The sequence below is a fragment of the Lampris incognitus genome, chromosome 2 (assembly GCF_029633865.1).
Source record: "Lampris incognitus isolate fLamInc1 chromosome 2, fLamInc1.hap2, whole genome shotgun sequence".
Lineage (NCBI taxonomy): Eukaryota > Metazoa > Chordata > Actinopteri > Lampriformes > Lampridae > Lampris > Lampris incognitus.
The window spans coordinates 28,795,607-28,815,102 of NC_079212.1; the positions used below are offsets into that span (position 1 = coordinate 28,795,607).

The 19,496-nt window shown below is 43.0% G+C and overlaps 1 protein-coding gene across 1 annotated transcript in view; it reads left to right on the top strand.

Moving 5' to 3' along the window:
* The window catches only part of LOC130134313 (neural cell adhesion molecule L1-like protein), an 86,426-nt gene that overhangs the window by 27,008 nt on the left and 39,922 nt on the right, over positions 1-19,496 (top strand). The window contains exons 2-6 of the mRNA XM_056302233.1: positions 9,364-9,557; positions 10,943-11,051; positions 11,412-11,599; positions 11,690-11,812; positions 19,218-19,392. Of these exons, the coding sequence (XP_056158208.1) occupies positions 9,476-9,557; positions 10,943-11,051; positions 11,412-11,599; positions 11,690-11,812; positions 19,218-19,392 (677 nt within the window). The 5' untranslated portion in view covers positions 9,364-9,475. The remainder of the gene's footprint in view (positions 1-9,363; positions 9,558-10,942; positions 11,052-11,411; positions 11,600-11,689; positions 11,813-19,217; positions 19,393-19,496) is intronic.

Genomic DNA, 19,496 nt, shown 5'->3' on the forward strand with positions numbered 1-19,496 from the left:
GAGGATGAGGATTGCTATCCACAGATCTCCACAAGGTTTCCCCAAAGCATTAGGACAACCACACAGGCCACCCCTCTAGCACGTGCCACGGAACTGTTGAACCCAGTCGGGTTGAATCCAAGTCCGTCGGAGTTCTCCCAATCTGATAGTCCACTCCTTAGTGAAGTACCCCATACCCCTGAGTCTGTTCACAATCAGTTACTTGAAAAGAAACCAATTGGGCGTGAGACAGAAGTAGTCACAGATGAATTCTCTCAACCTGTTCGAAGACACTTACCTGAGGGAGACCCCGCATCATCCACTACTGTTGTACCTCAATTTGGACCTATTGAAGGACGTTCACCTGAAAACAACCCACTTGAACCCGAGAGTGCACCGCCCACTGGTGTGACAGGCCAGGCTGACCTGTCTGACGGAAACCCGTCTGAGAGCGAACCGATCAGAAGATCTATCAGAGAAAGACATCCCCCTGAGAGACTCTGTTATGGTGAACTAGGAAGACCTTTAGTCCTAGCCATGGCCTCATTTTTCGAAAGTTTGGGCAGAAATGTCCCTGATTCTTCTAGAGTGCCCTCTGCAAGACCATACAGTGTTTAGACGCATGCAGAGACTGATGCGGGGAGGGGGAGAATGTAACCCACATGATTACATGTACCCTGTGACGTATGTAAGTTCCACGAGTAGCCTCTAGGAGGCACACGAGCTACAGAGTTTAAACCATGCAAACAACCGTCGACAATAGAGAAGAGAAATACGGATATTTAGAAATACGGACAACTTTGACTATGGATACCTGAATTATTGATATTTGAACTACGGATATTTGAGCTACAGGACACTTGAACTACGACAAAAAAGATCCCTCCCACGAAGCTTCCTTGGTGAGCCGCTAGCCAAAGCTAAAAAGTAAACAGCTTTCTGTGTTCCATGTAATCATAGCCATTTACGTAGGATATCTTGATTTTATCCAAAGACAGATGATCTCCCGTTGAAGGAAGAAGGAAGACTCTTTTCTCTTGTGTTTTGTACGCTGCTGGAATCCTGGTGAGATAAGAGTTTAAAATCTTGAAATCTAAAGACTGACAATTTTCCATTGGTTGCTAAGCGAAGCTAACCCAGCTAAAACGTATATCTATGATCCTTAGCAGTTCCCATATGATTCAGAGCTTTAAAACCAGTCAGGACACCCGGTCCATACGGTTTATTTGATGTAGGAATATTAGACATTTTAATATAATAATATGCTTGTTGTTAAAAAAAACTGTAAGCTCCAGTCGCCACTAGCCACCGAGCCAACTCGGGCTACATGGCATGCATGGAACCCATAGCAGCCAGCTAGACGTGAATTCACGTTGATAGTGCCGCAGCCTGGCTGCGATGACATTGTTTTTAACTGTTCTTACAGCAATAGGCAGTTGTCATTCAGCCGCATATTAGTTATATGTAGGAAATGATTTAATTCTGAGAATTGACTCTAGATTTGGGTATTTTTATTTTGTTTGTAATTGTTTGATAGAGATTGCAATTAATAAGGAATCTGTACAATTTTGTGCAGACTGGTTTTTTAGTACCCCGAACAACCCCCCTTGCTACACCCTTTTGGAACCCTTGGATACCCCCTTTGGATTGCCCCATCATCGCCCTGGATTTGGATTCATCATCATCGCCTCTACATTAACTTGCCCCTGTGATTGTGGTAGGATCTGGACATTGCACCTTGCACAGATTGGAAGACTGAATCATTCCCCCTTTTCTTTTCTTTATTATTTTCTTTGAGTGCACTCATACTTTATTTTGGATTATTTTCTTTAATTTGTTAGTGTAGAATATGGCTGCATAAGTAATATATTAGAAGGGTATAAAATAGAATATAGATAGATATAGACAATAAATAGAATATTAGGAAGAACTTTTAAAAAGTATAATAGAGTAAAATATATATATATATATAACACATCTAATTTAGTATTGATATTGAAATAACTTTACTTTGAACTGTTGAAATAAATTGTTTTTTTTATTGTAAACTATACCCACGAGTGTGTGTGTTGTCTTTGGGGTGAGTACTAGAATCCGGTCTAGAAAAAAACCTACACCAATCTCCACTGAACTTAGACATTAGACTGTAAACTGTCCCTGCGCAAGCATAGGCCCATTCCCCTGTCGTGCAGGTTACACAAACATCGCATCTGTGGGGCTCTTTCGTGGCATGAAACCATACTGCTGCTCGCTGATCATCACCTCTCGTCTTAACCTAGCTTCTATTACTCTTTCCCAAATCTTCATGCTGTGGCTGATCAACTTTATACCTCTGTAGTTGTTACAGTTCTGCACATCGCCCTTGTTCTTGAAAATCGGTACCAGTATGCTTCTTCTCCACTCCTCAGGCATCCTCTCACTTTCCAGGATTGTGTTAAACAATCTAGTTAAAAACTCCACTGCCATCTCTCCTAAACATCTCCATGCCTCCACAGGTATGTCATCAGGACCAACTGCCTTTCCACTCTTCATCCTCTTCATAGCTGCCCTCACTTCCTCCTTGTTAATCCACTGAACTTCCTGATTCACTATCCCCAAATCATCCAACCTTCTCTCTCTCTCATTTTCTTCATTCATCAGCCCCTCAAAGTATTCCTTCCACCTTCTTAGCACACTCTCCTCGCTTTTCAGCACATTTCCATCTCTATCCTTGATCACCCTAACTTGCTGCACATCCTTTGCAGCTTGGTCCCTCTGTCTAGCCAATCGGTACAAGTCCTTTTCTCCTTCCTTAGTGTCTAACCTGTCATACAACTCACCATACGCCTTTTCCTTTGCCTTTGCCACCTCTCTCTGCTTTACGCTGCATCTCCTTGTACTCCTGTGTACTTTCTTCATCTCTCTTACTATCCCACTTCTTCTTTGCCAACCTTTTCCTCTGTATAATTTGCTGTACTTCCTCATTCCACCACCAAGTCTCCTTGTCTTCCTTCCTCTGTCCTGATGACACACCAAGTACCTTCCTAGCTGTCTCCCTCACTATTTCTGCAGTGGTTGTCCAGCCATCTGGCAACTCTTCACTACCACCCAGTGCCTGTCTTAACTCCTGCCTGAACTCCACACAACAGTCTTCCTTCTTCAACTTCCACCATTTGATCTTCGGCTGTGTCTTCACTCGCTTCCTCTTCTTGGTCTCCAAAGTCATCCTACAGACCACCATCTGATGCTGCCTAGCTACATTCTCCCCTGTCACCACCTTGCAGTCTCCAATCCCTTTTAGATGGCGCCTTCTACATAAGATGTAGTCCACCTGTGTGCACTTTCCTCCACTCTTGTACGTCACCCTGTGTTCCTCTCTCTTCTTGAAATATGTATTCACCACAGCCATTTCCATCCTTTTCGCAAAATCGACCACCATCTGTCCTTCCACATTTCTCTTCTTGACTCCATACCTTCCCATCACCTCCTCATCACCTCTATTCCCTTCACCAACATGTCCATTGAAGTCCGCTCCAATCACCACTCTCTCCTCCTTGGGTACCCTCTCCACCATGTCGTCCAACTCACTCCAGAATTTTTCTTTTTCATCCATCTCACACCCAACTTGCGGGGCGTATGCGCTGATAACATTCAGCAATAAACCTTCAATTTCCAGCTTCATACTCATCACTCTGTCTGACACTCTCTTCACCTCCAGCACGTTCTTGACATACTCTTCCTTCAGAATTACCCCTACCCCATTTCTCCTCCCATTCACACCATGGTAGAAGAGTTTGAACCCACCTCCGATACTCCTGGCCTTACTCCCCTTCCACCTGGTCTCTTGCACACACAGTATGCCTACCTTTCTTCTTTCCATCATGTCAGCAAGCTCTCTCCCTTTACCAGTCATAGTGCCAACATTCAAAGTTCCAACTCTCACCTCCACATGCCTACCCTTCCTCCTCTCTAGCTGCCTCTGGACATGCTTTCCCCCTCTCCTTCTCCTTCGCCCAACAGTAGCATAGTTTCCACCGACACCCTGCTGGTTAACAGTACCGGTGGCGGTCGTTGGTAACCCGGGCCTCGACCGATCCGGTATGTAAGTCTTATTTATGATCCGCGTATTTGATTTGGCAAAGATTTTACGCCGGATGCCCTTCCTGACGCATCCCTCCCCATTTGTCCGGGCTTGGGACCGGCACTAAGGATGCACTGGCTTGTGCATCCTCAGTGGCTGGGTTACAGCTCCTCATCCAGTATACTGTGAAAACACCGCTCTATAGCGACGAACTTTGCACAGATACAAGTCAGTATAGTCAAGGCCAGAAATTTTAGGGGACACAGATATAATAAAAACACAGAGTGGAGAGAGTGGAAGGGTACTTTTGTTTTATTTTATTTGTTTGTTTGTTTATGCTGTTTTTCCCCAATTGCACTTGGCCAATTACCCCACTCTTCCCGGTTGCAGACTACCACATGTTCCTCCGATACACGTGAAGTCGCCAGCCGCTTCTTTTCACCTGACAGTGAAGAGTTTCGCCTGGGGGACGTAGCGCGTGGGAGGATCACGCTATTCCCCCCAGTTCCCCCTCCCCCCTTGAACAGGCGCCCCGACCGACCAGAGCAGGCGCTAGTGCAAACGACCAGGACACATGCCCGCATCCGGCTTCCCACCCGACGCCCGACCAAGCTGGAGGCAATACGGGGATTCGAACTGGTGATCCCCGTGTTGGTAGGCAACGGAATAGACCGCTACGCGGACGCTGGGGGGTACTTTAAATATTGCTTATCTATGAAGGAGAAAATAGTTCGCCAGGGGGATGAACTGATTTCACCTGTCCAATGCAATTTAATTTGCTTCAGTAATTTACTAGCTAGTGGCAATATACAAATTAAACACAGTCGTTTGGATTGAAAACAGGTGAAATTATAATGCCTGTGCCAGTTTTAAGACAAACAAGATAAGGCTCAATAATTTCACAAATGACTTGTTGCCTCTTACTTTTGCTCTGGATAGAAGCGTTACTCAGATGCCTAAACGTAATCATACATTTTCATCTACAAAGCCTACTAGAATAGTCAGTTATCACACACACACACACACACACACTAGAAATGTATATTCCTGCATCAGCTTTACCTCATCCAATTTTCACAATGCAGGCATTTCTATAACTTGTATTCTTGGACTGCACAATATTTGTTTGACCGTACCACAGGCAATATCTGGTTTGTATGTACAGGTTCCTAAAGTTTACACTGCATGTCAAGCTTTGCACAGATGTATCAGAATCAGAATCAGAATACTTTATTTAAGTCCTCATTAGGCTTCAACTCTTGGCTTTTTTTCCCATTTGTATGCAAACGCTACATTTTCTTAGACTTATGGACAAAGTCCATTTAAGAAAGCTGATAGATAGCTTTACATACATTAGGTTTAGCCATTTTCTATGTTGACATTGCACATCATCCCAAAGGGCATTTTTTCAAACACTGACAAGTCCAAAGCTGGACATGTCAGTAGTAGGAAAACAAGATAGGAGAAACAAAACCATGAGGCTAAATGCCCCCGTGGCCTCTTATCTACATCATGTCTATTTTAGACATGTGCATCTCCATGCCTCCACAGTTATTATCCTGGAGCGCTGAACAGTAATAGCAGAGCGCTACCACAAAGGCCCTGGTCCTGTGAGAGCATGATGACTCCCTTCCCTTTTTCAATGGAGTTAAGACACATTGCATTAAAATCACTCAGCTGGAGCTTGGTGTAAATGGGCGTACATATTTAGGGGATGGAGGGATAGAGGGAAAGAGGGGAAAGAAAGAGAGGGAGAGAGCGAGAGAGAGAGAGAAGCATGCCTATACTTCCTCTCCTCCCATTCTTTAATGCTCCCTTGAATGCCCTGTGGTACAGGCTTTGTCCCGTCATTGTCACAGGCTTAGAGAGCCTCTCTGCCAAGTGAGAGGCTTTGGGTGACATATGTCACTTTGGTGAATCCCCCATCGTTCTTTTAGCTGCTCAAGTGGAGGGGCGGGCAGAGAGGCGTTTCTCCCTGCCAGGAGAGGGGCACCGGGAGCTGGACTTTATTTTTTTCCCCCCTACTAAGAGCAGATCCAAGTCAGAGATGGTCCGAGAGAGTTGTTTGAGGGCCCTTATGGGGCTCCTGTGCTTTTTCTGTGGACTTGCAGTCCAGCTGTGTCAGCTGCTGTGCTACAGGCAGGCCTAAGATTTAGAATGACACTAAAGCCAGTAAGTATTACATATTTCATGAAAAATATGTTGTTGTGGTGTATGTGTTTGTGTGTATGTGCTTATGTGCATGTGTGTATGTGGGTCAGTGTGTGTATTTGTGGAGTAATATATAGCTGAGGTCTTGACTCACTGACGCTGTAACCTAACAATTTACGTGTGTTTGAGGGGCCACATGTTAGAGGGGCAGCATGCTGTTGTATACAAAAAATGTGAATAGGTTTTACACTTTCTTCATTTATCTGCGGTATACTTGTGCAGTCGCACATGCTTAGACTAAGGGTTGGGGCGGGGCCTCGGGTGGTGGTGGGGTGAGGCTGGGTGATTTGGTGCATGGGGGTTGCAGGAGCTGATTGTATACAGTGTGTGTTGGCAAGGATTAGCAGTGTAGTAGACACACTCAGCCTGCTCTGGCCAACTATTGGTTTAGTAAAGACAATCCCTGAGGATTTGTGGCTACAACCTACCATGTGTTCAGGTAATAGATCCCTTGGCTCCCAAAACAAATACGGCGTTATCTGTTTACATAACAGATGCACACTGTTTTATGCTTTTTGGGATTCACCTTTATAAACATGAATTACTCCAATTCTGTCAGAGGCTGAATTGTTCTGAATTATCGTGAAAGTGACAGGTTTTACAGGGTCTCCATGAACGTGCAAATCTTGGTAATTTGCCTAATCCACGACGCCAAACAGAAGCTTTGCTATGGTTGAATGAAAGTTGCCTGTTTGGCAGAGGTCAGACGTTTTTGTTGACTCCCTGCTGTTGGGATGAGCTCAAATCAGGATAAAAAGGTCCCACTCCTGTCACCAGCAGACAGGGCCACCTGTGTAGAAGGAACATTGTTGATTTAACTGGTTTAAATTGGTTTGTATTCTTCATCTGAGGAATGCTGATTTACTTTAATTTGCTGTCATTTCGAGTTAAATATGGCTTTGCAATGGTAAGTTATCCTTCCTGCTAAGCTGTGTGTGTGTGTGTGTGTGTGTGTGCGCGTGTGCGCCTTTGGTCTTTTGTCTGTGTGCATATTCTTTGTGTGTGTGCGTTTGTGTGAGATAGAGATAGAGAGATTATAGTACGTCATCAAGATGGCACCGCAGACGGTCGTCTCGGTTCTGCACTGAATTGTACTTTTTCAAAATATACACACCGTGGAAGCTAAGTAAAGGTAAAGCATCACCTTAAGTTGAACTCAAAACATGTCATGTATATATATATATATATATATATAACTTTGTTAAAAGAAATGCTCAATGGTAGGGAAAGTGTTCAACAAATGAGCAAAATAATCCAGTGAGTCAAGTAAATTCTTTATTTTATATATATATACACACACACACACACACACACACACACATATATATATACATACACACACATACATATACATACATACATATATATATATACATACATTATCCAAACCGCTTATCCTGCCCTATATATACTTATTTTTATACACTTATACATACATACAAACATACATACATACATACATACACACATACATATACACACACACACACATACATATATATGTATATATAGCATTTTTTTCTGAAACCATCAATGGTGTTGTTATAAGTGCTCAACTAATGAGGAATGAGGAGCGGAATCAATAGATACAGGAAAAAAATACATATATATGTGTGTATATATATATATATATATATATATATATATATATATATCAGCAGCTGATGAGTGTGAGACACACGAAACAGGCCTGTACTGCAACGTATTAAAATCTTTTTTCCTGTATCCATGTTGATATTCCGCTCATTAGTTGAGCACTCACACCATTGACGGTTTCAGAAAAAAACGCTCTCTCTCTCTCTCTCTGTATATATATATATATATATATATATATATATATTGGGCAGCATGGTGGAGCAGTAGTTAGCGCGGTTGTCTGGGTTCGAGCCCCGGGGTAGTCCAACCTTGGGGGTCGTCCTCTGTGCTGAGTTTGCATGTTCTCTCCATGTCTGCGGGGGTTTCCTCCCACAGTCCAAACACATGTAGGTCAGGTGAATCGGCCATACTAAATTGTGCCTAGGTGTGAATGCATGTGTGTGTGTGTCGGCCCTGTGATGGCCTGGCGGCCTGTCCAGGGTGTCTACCCACCTGCCGCCCAATGACTGCTGGGATTGGCTCCAGCATCCCCGCGACTCTGAGAGTAGGATAAGCGGTATGGATAATGTGTGTATATCTATATATATAGGTCTACTCAGGTTAACGCTGTCAATGTTTTTTAACCAGCTTTGTTTAAGATTCTGTCTTCCACAGGATAATCACAGAAATCCTTATGGAGAATGAAACTCTGCCATCTCTCAATTTGTCTAATTGATTCTAAATTCAAGCAGCTTAATCCTGAATCTTGTCTACTACAGTTGCCATATTAACCCTTGGCATTAAGGAGGAACAACACGCAGCCTTTTTGTGTCCTCGGGGGAACCCCAAGTAATCGTGAGGCTACATGTGATTGGCCAAGACTGCCTCCCTATTCTCCCGATAGCGGGATTAGCTGGAGTCTATTTGGCACCGCCAGTGCTTTCGCCACAGTTTGGGTGCTGGGAGAGCTAAGCCCCGGAATACCAATGGGCTTACCACTGCAAACCAACTCCAGCGTCTGCCATCCTTGAGTTAGCAATCATAGCAGGCAGCAGCTCAGTCGTTGTGCCAATGGGGGTTTGTTGTAAAGCCCGCTGTTCGATGCCACCAGCCAAGCTTTACAGTTCAGAGGGTAATCTCCTGACAAGTGCTCGGCTGTGTACAACAATGAGGGACAACCACCTCCAGGCTGGAGGTAGCCATGAATGAAGAGCTTTTGAACATCAAAGAAGTCCAGGTTCAATACATTTCGTCGTCAGTTTCATTGTTTGAAACATGAAATAATTATGCAGTACTTCTCTCATGGGGATTTTTCTGAAATTCATTTATGGGTTTTTTGTTGTTTTTTGTTTTGTACCCCCCATCCCCCCCACTTCAACTCCCATTTATGCTGCATTTCTGTAATGACAACAGTAGGTATTTTCACACCACTCATAGTAACTGAATGGGTAAAGGAATATAAATTGTGTTTCTTCGAGTAACAGAACAGTGGTCATCTTTATTTTTATTTTTTTTCCTCTGTATTTTGACCCATCCAGGTTCTCAGTGCCATTATCATTGTACCAAGCACCAGCTGATCAGCAGTGAAGTTGATAAGCTAACAGGATACTCTCCTCCGCTGTGCTCGGTCCATTGACCAGTGGAGGGGCAATGAGGTCGCCGTGGAGCCTGGGCCTTCCTCTCCTCTTGGTCTTGACTTCCAGGGCCATGAGCCTCGATATCCCCCTGGAAGGTAGGATGATGACAACGATAGTTGTGAAAATAACAAAGAAAAAATATAAATGCTGTATAGTAAATCCAATGAATAGTGTAGATACAAAGTCTGGTTGAGCTTCAAGGGAAAACCTGCCATAATGAAAATAATAATAATAATAACATCAACATCCATGCAGTCCAGAAGATCGGCCTACTCAGAGCAGCCCACATATTACGACGAGTACTGCCAATCAAGTGACATCTGCCCTATAGTGCCTCAGGTCCATAGTTTGGACCCGGCTCCAGCATCCCGCGACCCGAATTCGGATAAGCGGCTTGGATAACGAATGGATGGATAATAATAATAATAATAATAATAGTAAAATTCTTGATGGCAAACTTTTCATGAGGAACACATTTCTTGCAAGTTCAAAGCAGGTATTATTGCCTTTGTATAGTGAAGCGGTAGCTCATCCTCCAGTCTGATACATCTTGGATATGACTGTCTCTCCTTGGTATCATATAGCATGTGTTGAAAAGGTGTCATACATGCATGCACCTTGTTATGTGTCTACCACCCAACTACAATCTTGACACTCCAGAAAACATCAAAATTTAGCCTGAGGTCCTACCTGCTTTATTCTTACAGCTGACATACAAATAATAACTTAAAGATGAACTGTCGATCAGTGTGGTATTGAGGTATTGAGCCTGGTTTGTTTGACTTGTTTACTGTCAACATACGGTGTCTTATTTGCCAAGACATGCAGTGTTGCTGGCATGCATTTTCATGTTTTGGACTTCTCAGTGTTGACTTTGCACAAGGCATTAGAGGAAAAATAATCATTAAAGGAAGTTATTCTCTATTGTTTTTTGTCTACAGTTGTAATTTCATTAACTGAATCAACAGAGTTGCATTGTAAGGCTGTTTAAAGTGCATGAGGCACGATACTGGGAAGCCATGACCACATTGACTGTAGTGTTGTGCAGGCTTTTGCAGACGTATTTGTGGTTTGCTCATGGGGCCACAGTGCTTAGTAAGTCAACATTTTTCTAATGTTTGTGTGTGCACATGTGTCCTCAAGGGAATTTTGCTTGTTACACAGATGAAAAATGAAAGGTATGTGTTTCTCAACAGCCTCTGTGAATACAACAGGGTACCCACCACATCCTCACACCGTCTGCATCCCATTGACTCAACTGACAAAGTGTCGTTTAAGTGTCACACAGGGTAACCTTCGGTGTCTGTGGAGGGTTGGCGGGTTTCCCATAGACTTCAATGTGAAACTTCCGCTCTCATTTTTGAGTTCATGCAGGTTAGGTAGTGCTTAAGGTAAGGGTTAAGGTTAGGTAGTGGGAGAATCGATTTACTTTGTCTGCCAAGAAAAACCAAGCCACTTTTCTTTTTTTTAAATTTTGTAGTGGAGCAGCCCCCAACCATTACTTATCACACGTCTGGTCCTGCTATTGCCCTCCCCTTTGACGACAGCTTTACCATGAGATGTGAAGCCAGAAGCAACCCGCCTGCAGAGTAAGTAGGACCAACATGTTACTTGCCATCCCCTCTCAACCCTGTTCTGCAAATAAAACCAGGCCATCATCACTGACTTAGAAATGCACATGCCAAGATGTGATAAAGATCTTACTAACAGTTACTTTCATCAGCCCCATAAACATCAACAAACATGTTGCTATATCTGATAATCATAGACACATGGGAACCGGGAGGTATTAATTAAAAATGGATACATAAAATGAACTACTAATAATAGTAATAATAAAAAGATTTCTTTTCCTCAATCATGTTAGATGGAGTCTTAAATCTGGCAGTTCTCTTACAAGAGTGACTTGTAAACTCAAAAGAAATTGTGTTGTTTGATTGATTCAACAGATACAGATGGACAAAAGATGGCAAATTCTTCACCCCTCCCGGCATCTCCACAAGCAAGAGTGAACACAACAGCGGCAATTTTGTAATACATAAAGACCATCTTGTTAAGCTTCAGGGGAAATACCGATGCTTTGCCTCTAACAAGCTGGGAACAGCCATTACAAAAGAGATTGAGCTGATTGTCCCCAGTAAGTAACAGTTCCATAAGAAGCTTGTAGACACATTTTCCTTACACCCATTCGCCCATGTTTTTCTTACGTGTCTGTATGTCTGTCTAGATATCCCCAAATTTCCCAAGGAGAAGATTGAGCTGACCGTTGTCAATGAAAGCGAGCCGGTCGTTTTGAGGTGTAACCCCCCAGATGGTGTGCCCCCACGCAAGATCTACTGGATGACTACTGGTGGGTCAAAAAACATTTAAAGCTGTGTTCAGAAATGAGGCAACTTATCACTGGCGTTGCTGCTGTTGACAGCTTGTGGGTGTGCTGCCCCCCCCCCCCCCACCCATGTTTCTGCTTCCGCCAAGTAGCGCTGATCTGCCCACAACATTTTGGCAGCTAAGTAATTCATCAATAATAAGTGACCTGATGTTTGATGTTTCATAAGTGCAGTAGGTAAGAAGTAAAAGTGCTTGAATCTGATTTGCTGTTTCCAAGGAAAATGTTGGCCAAATTGCCCAAAAGATCAGCATCGCTCAACGTTTTACAGATCACCCCACCCATAATGCCAACTCCTTCCCAGTCTGCTACATCGCTCACTCTCATATAAAATGAATGGAGTTTGGCAAAGAGTTGCCGGTAGTAATGTGCGGTGAAATCATTGCCGGGGTAGGCAGTGACCTACCAATGTGGCATATGTCTACCTTCAGTTAGCACAGTAGCCCAAGCTCGTGTTACACATGGATTGATAAAATATAGTCTACATTAGTTAGGCTATGAATTAACAAATACGCTACTGCAAAGTCAGTCAGATAGGGAGTTATTCACAATCAAACCTAATCAATGAACACATCCAGCGTACAACGTGTTCCCACATTGTAGAAACAACTTTGTGTCGGAACATGGTGTGTGAGAGAGAGAGATGGGGATAGAGAGATGGAGAGAGAGAAAGAGAGAGAGTGAGCGATGGAGAGAGAGATGGAGAGAGAGAGAAAGAGATGGAGAGAGAAAGATGGAGCGAGAGATGGAGAGAGAGAGAGATGGAAAGAGCTTGGTGTCAGCGCACCGATAAATAGAAAAAGCTTATTCACTCCTACAAAGTGTGAAAAAGCGCACTGATAACCACACATAATCAGGGTCTGGTGACAGCGCACCAGGATAAAGAAAACAGAGATAAATCTTGATGTCAGTGCACAGTAGCCTAACATCAGACAATATACACAAAGTCAATAAAAGGGTTTTAAAAAAAGTAGGCTCTTACCCATCGTCTGGGTAAGATCCTACAGGTCAGGTGTTCGTTTCCCATTAGTGACCACAGCTCCTTTTTCTTCATAAGACAATGTTGAAAATTTTTTTAACTAAGAAATATCCATGCTGACTGCTGCCGTTAAGCTATCTGCGCTAGGTACTAGAGGAATGAGGCGCCAAACCGAACAAGGAAAGAGTGGATGTCACGCGATATGGAAGAACTGAGGAAGGGTCGGTCTTTACCTCAGCATTGATCATTTAACACAGTGAGAGAAGCAACTATGTGTGCACAAATCTATGAAAACGTTGGCCTTTGCACCAAACCTGCAGACAGAGGCACAAATAGCCTCCGCCTCAGCCCATCGCCTTAAACTTCCTGCATTCAGCAACAGTAGTTTTAGGAGCAAGCTGTGGCAAAAGGGGCATACTATACTTTTAAAACAACTATTTTGACTAGTTTAATATCTTGGCGGCACGGTGGCCCAGTGGTTAGCACTGTTGCCTCATAGCAAGAAGGTCCTGGGTTCGAACCCCAGGCCGTCCCAGGTTCTTTCTGTGTGGAGTTTGCATGTTCTCCCTGTGGGTTTCCTCCCACCATCAAAAAGATATGCATGTTAGGGTTTGTGCACCTGAGCAAGGCAATGGAAAGAAGAACTGGAGTTGGTCCCCGGGTGCTGCAGCTGCCCACTGCCCCTATACAATAGAATGGCTTAAATGCAGAGAACAAATTCATTGTAACAATACAACTCGATGTAACAATACAATGACAAAATAAAGTGGATTTCTTCCTTCTTTTACTGGGGTATGTGTAATCCTGAGACAAATTATGAATAATCAACATTTAAAATACACTGCTCAAAAAAATAAAGGGAACACATAAGCAATGCAATGTAGCTCCAAGTCAATCACACTTTTGAGATATCAACCTGTCCAGTTAGGAAGCAACACTGATTTGTGAATCAATTTCACCTGTTGGTAAATTGTCTAATTTCCACCAGGTGGAAATTAGACAATTTGCAAAACAACCCCTATAAAAGGAATGGATTTGCAGGTGGTGGCCACAGACCATTTGCCTGTCCTCATCTTTTCTGGCCGATCTTTGGTTAGTTTTTCAATTTGCTAGTGCCCTCACCACTAGAGGTGGCATGAGGCGGTATCTGCAACCTACAGAAGTTGCTCAGGTAGTGCAGCTCATCCAGGATGGCACATCAATGCGTGCTGTGGCAAGAAGATTTGATGTGTCTCCCAGCACAGTGTCCAGAGCATGGAGGAGGTACCAGGAGACAGGCCAGTACACCAGGAGACGTGGAGGGGGCCGCAGGAGGACAACAACCCCGCAGCAGGACCGCTATCTGGTCCTTTGTGCAAGGAGGAACAGGAGGAGCACTGCCGGAGCCCTACAAAACGACCTTCAACAGGCCACTAATGTGCAGGTTTCTGCTCAAACAGTGAGAAACAGAATGCATGAGGATGGTATGAGGGCCCGACGTCCACAATTGGGGCCTGTGCTCACAGCCCAACACCGTGCAGCCCGATTGACCTTTGCCAGAGAACATCTTGGTTGGCAGATTCGCCATTGGCACCCTGTGCTCTTCACAGATGAGAGCAGGTTCACACTGAACACATGTGACAGACATGAGAGAGTCTGGAGACGCTGTGGAGAACTTTCTGCTACCTGCAACATCCTCCAGCATGACCGGTTTGGCGGTGGGTCAGTGATGGTCTGGGGAGGCATATCCTTGGAGGGCCGCACAGACCTCTACGTGCTAGCCAGAGGTACCATGACTGCCATTAGGTACCGGGATGAGATCCTCAGACCCATTGTCAGACCATATGCTGGTGCAGTGGGCCCTGGGTTCCTGCTCATGCATGACAATGCTCGTCCTCATGTGGCCAGAGTGTGTCAGCAGTTCCTGTATGTCGAGGGCATTGATGCTATGGACTGGCCTGCATGTTCCCCAGACCTGAATCCAATCGAGCACCTCTGGGACATCATGTCTCGTACCATCCGCCAATGCGATGTCGCACCACAGACTGTCCAGGAGTTGACCGATGCCCTGATCCAGGTCTGGGAGGAGATCCCTCAGGAGACCATCCGTCGTCTCATCAGGAGCATGCCCAGACGTTGTAAGGAGTGCATACAGGCACGTGGAGGCCACACACACTACTGAGCCTCATTTTGAATCGTCTTGAAGAATTTCCACAGAAGTTGGATCAGCCTATGTTCTCATTTTCCACTTTGATTTTGAGTATGATTCTGAATCCAGACCTTAATGGGCTAATGATTTTGATTTCCATTGATCATTCTTAGGTTATTTTGCTCTAAACACATTCCTCTGTCTAATAAATAAAGATTTTCAGCTGAAATATTTCATTCATCGAGGTCTATATTGTGTTTTTAGGTGTTCCCTTTATTTTAAGAGCAGTGTACAATAAATAAATACAATTCATAAAATTATGAATTATGACTACGGAGAAATGATCAATAAATACAACTATCATATAATCTCAACATTTCTTTTTAGCTTTGGTGGGGCACTGCCTTCCCTGACCGCACATCACTGGTCGCTGGGGTTGCTTCAGGTTTATCTCACATTTCGAAATCTATATTTCTCCTCCACTACCAAGGGATGTGGTTTTACTGGACAAATGATCATCTTTAGTCTGTCTGAAGTGCTGTCTCAATGGGGAGCCTTCTGTCTGGCCCCAGGGGTGCTGTAGCCCTGAGTTTCAAGACCAATCGGAGGCAAAGTGTTTCTAGATACCCGCGCTGGTGGAGAAGTGTCTGGAGAGCAGGAACAGGGATAAAATGTACATGTCTAAGCTTTCAAATGGGCCCATGTTTTTCTTCATGGCGTCTGGGGCATTTTTAGGTATGTATTGCAGATTTCTGGGGACAAACTGTGTGCTTGTCATGCAGAGGAAAAATTAAAAGAGTATGCTGTGTTCATCATCAGTCATCCTGAAAATAATGGCGTATAACATCATTAAGATACACAACATCATTAAAAATATGCCAAGCAGATTTTCTGCAGCTCAAGTCACATTACCTCCAATTTTCCCCCCGATTAAAAGCTGGGCGAATTAATTTCTCTATAAAACTTTTGCTGTTTCTATTTTCATGGTTATATTTGCTTCTATGTCGTCAGCATCCTATTTAGAGCCAGTAAATGTTATACCACCCTCCTCATTTGCATAACAGGCAATTAGCTTGTGTGAAAAGTTGCATGCTCTTAACTCAGACATAGCCATCTATCTGCACGCCACTTTGTGCAAGCTGAAGAAATATTTTACGTTGAATATCACTGACTGTGTTTCCATCTTCAGTCTTCAGCTTTAAATATTTTCATAAAAAGTTTAAAAAAAAATTTCAAAATAGTTTCACTTTTTTCCTGGAACTTTCAAGAAACAAATGTCAACAATCAGATTAAAACTGCAGATCCATGTGCTAGTACCAAAAAATAACATTTGATTCAAGAAAATTAGATAACATGAGATGGGTAAAATTTCTTTTATTGATAAAAAAATTAAATTGACTCAAACCTCCATTATTTGTTGGGATAGATACACTACCGTTCAAAAGTTTGGGATCAACCAAACAATTTTGTGTTTTCCATGAAAAGTCACACTTATTCACCACCATATGTTGTGAAATGAATAGAAAATAGAGTCAAGACATTGACAAGGTTAGAAATAATGATTTGTATTTGAAATAAGATTTTTTTTACATCAAACTTTGCTTTCGTCAAAGAATCCTCCATTTGCAGCAATTACAGCATAGCAGACCTTTGGCATTCTAGCTGTTAATTTGTTGAGGTAATCTGGAGAAATTGCACCCCACGCTTCCAGAAGCAGCTCCCACAAGTTGGATTGGTTGGATGGGCACTTCTTTGAGCAGATTGAGTTTCTGGAGCATCACATTTGTGGGGTCAATTAAACGCTCAAAATGGCCAGAAAAAGAGAACTTTCATCTGAAACTCGACAGTCTATTCTTGTTCTTAGAAATGAAGGCTATTCCATGCGAGAAATTGCTAAGAAATTGAAGATTTCCTACACCGGTGTGTACTACTCCCTTCAGAGGACAGCACAAACAGGCTCTAACCAGAGTAGAAAAAGAAGTGGGAGGCCGCGTTGCACAACTGAGCAAGAAGATAAGTACATTAGAGTCTAGTTTGAGAAACAGACGCCTCACAGGTCCCCAACTGGCATCTTCATTAAATAGTACCTGTTAGAGCCTGTTTGTGCTGTGCTCTGAAGGGAGTAGTACACACCGGTGTAGGAAATCTTCAATTTCTTAGCAATTTCTCGCATGGAATAGCCTTCATTTCTAAGAACAAGAATAGACTGTCGAGTTTCAGATGAAAGTTCTCTTTTTCTGGCCATTTTGAGCGTTTAATTGACCCCACAAATGTGATGCTCCAGAAACTCAATCTGCTCAAAGAAGTGCCCATCCAACCAATCCAACTTGTGGGAGCTGCTTCTGGAAGCGTGGGGTGCAATTTCTCCAGATTACCTCAACAAATTAACAGCTAGAATGCCAAAGGTCTGCAATGCTGTAATTGCTGCAAATGGAGGATTCTTTGACGAAAGCAAAGTTTGATGTAAAAAAAATCTTATTTCAAATACAAATCATTATTTCTAACCTTGTCAATGTCTTGACTCTATTTTCTATTCATTTCACAACATATGGTGGTGAATAAGTGTGACTTTTCATGGAAAACACGAAATTGTTTGGGTGATCCCAAACTTTTGAACGGTAGTGTATGTTTCACCACGTCATTACCAAATACGTCAATGCCCACCTCCAACACAGCTGGAGGTTTTGCCTTGAACACACTGAATACAACCAGCAAGCCACAGAACTCGACTAAAAATAGGATGTCATACGGATATAGCATCCTACGAAGGGGTTGACCAAGGGATGACACAGTGCTTCAGTGACCCGAGACTTACATTAATGTCTACACAACTCAAAATGGCTCTATCCAACCGAATATGTTTCCATAGTACTCCTGTGGTGAGAGGTCTCTGAAGGGAAACTCTGCAGGGCATTCCCATTAACATCTGTCTTAAAGGAGGCATTTCTGAAATGCACCGGTTCAACATGTGACCTGGGGTTCAATCAATGAGGGTGGGATGAAACAGTTATTACAATGCTTATATATGGTGCCTTTGGGTGTTTGATTTTGTTAAATGAGAGTACCAGGAGGGTGGTGTTCCCAATGTTTTTTGGAAAAGCCAGTTAATGTCATTGATGCTAGGGCTGAACAACAGTGGAAAGAAATTGACATTGTAATTTTTTTTACGATATGTTTTGGGATATTAAAGGAAAACAGGAGTTACATGATTTTGCCAGATATACGCAGTTTTTAATTTACGTAGCTCAATATGGAAAGAATGGGAAGAGATTTTACAGAGGGAAATGAGACATTTGTTCAATACCCCAGCTGACTCCGTATGGCACCATTGTAGTCAGCTAATAGTCACCCGTAAATCCAGGCTAGTCCACGATCACCACAATATCCATCATTCACTTTGCTTACCCATACAGAAGGGGGCTTGTCCGGGAATGGGTGAAAGAAGGGTGGTGTCGAGGGGGGATTCGGGAGATTACTGGAGACTCAACATCTCCGTCCTCACGTTACATTTAAAGCTGCAATATCACTCAAGCAAATTAACAAGACAAAACAGATTGAGCATTTTATTGCAAAAATACAAACCTCTCAAATTACAGACTTCTCTTAAATGACCAAAATTGGAAAAAGAGATGAACAGCAGCTATATGCCAGTTTCCAGAGTATTTTCTCAAATAAATAAAATAATTAGAACTGAAGACCTGTTTTAAATGGCCTTGCTGGTTTTCATGTCATATCAAGCAGTAAAAAAATTTCGTGTAACGTGACTGATGGACTCAATATTTACCTTACACTACAATATGCACATACAATATAACTACTGCATGTGCATACTTTGCAATGTTGATGCCGAAACGATATCAGAATCAGAATACTGTTTATTGGCCATGTAAGTTTGCACTACATGGAATTGGACTCCAGTTTCATGGCTCTTTCAGTGTACTTAACATAGAACAATAACATAACACAACAATCTTCAGCTATATACACAAGGATTGACTTATGCAGGTGAAATAAGAGGTGATAAAGTGCAATGGTGCAGAGAATATATCAGAGATGCTGAAATAGATGTTAGCAGGTTACTTACATACATGCCTGAGTTAGATGGACATGACAGGGCGTACCAGTATACGTACAATGTTGAGTACAGTACATACAAAATGGTTGGATTTATTTGACAATGTTAAGCGTTCATTTGAATGACAGCCTGCAGAAAGAAACTGTTTTGATATGTACTGAACAGTACTATTTGCGTTCCCCCCTAGCTCTCAAGCGCATCGAGCAGGATGAGAGGGTTTCTGTTGGCAAAGATGGCAACCTTTACTTCTCCAACGCTATGGTGAAGGACAGTCGTGATGACTACTGCTGCTTGGCCTCCTTCCCTGAAATACGCACCATTGTCCAGAAAACTGCCATGCCTGTAGTGGTCAAGACCCGTAGGTTCACAGCACACTCAGGGTGGCTTTCATCAAAATATTAGGTTGTAATCATCTCATGAAGAACAGTTTGCATAAACATTATCATAAGCAGACCAAGTACGAAAT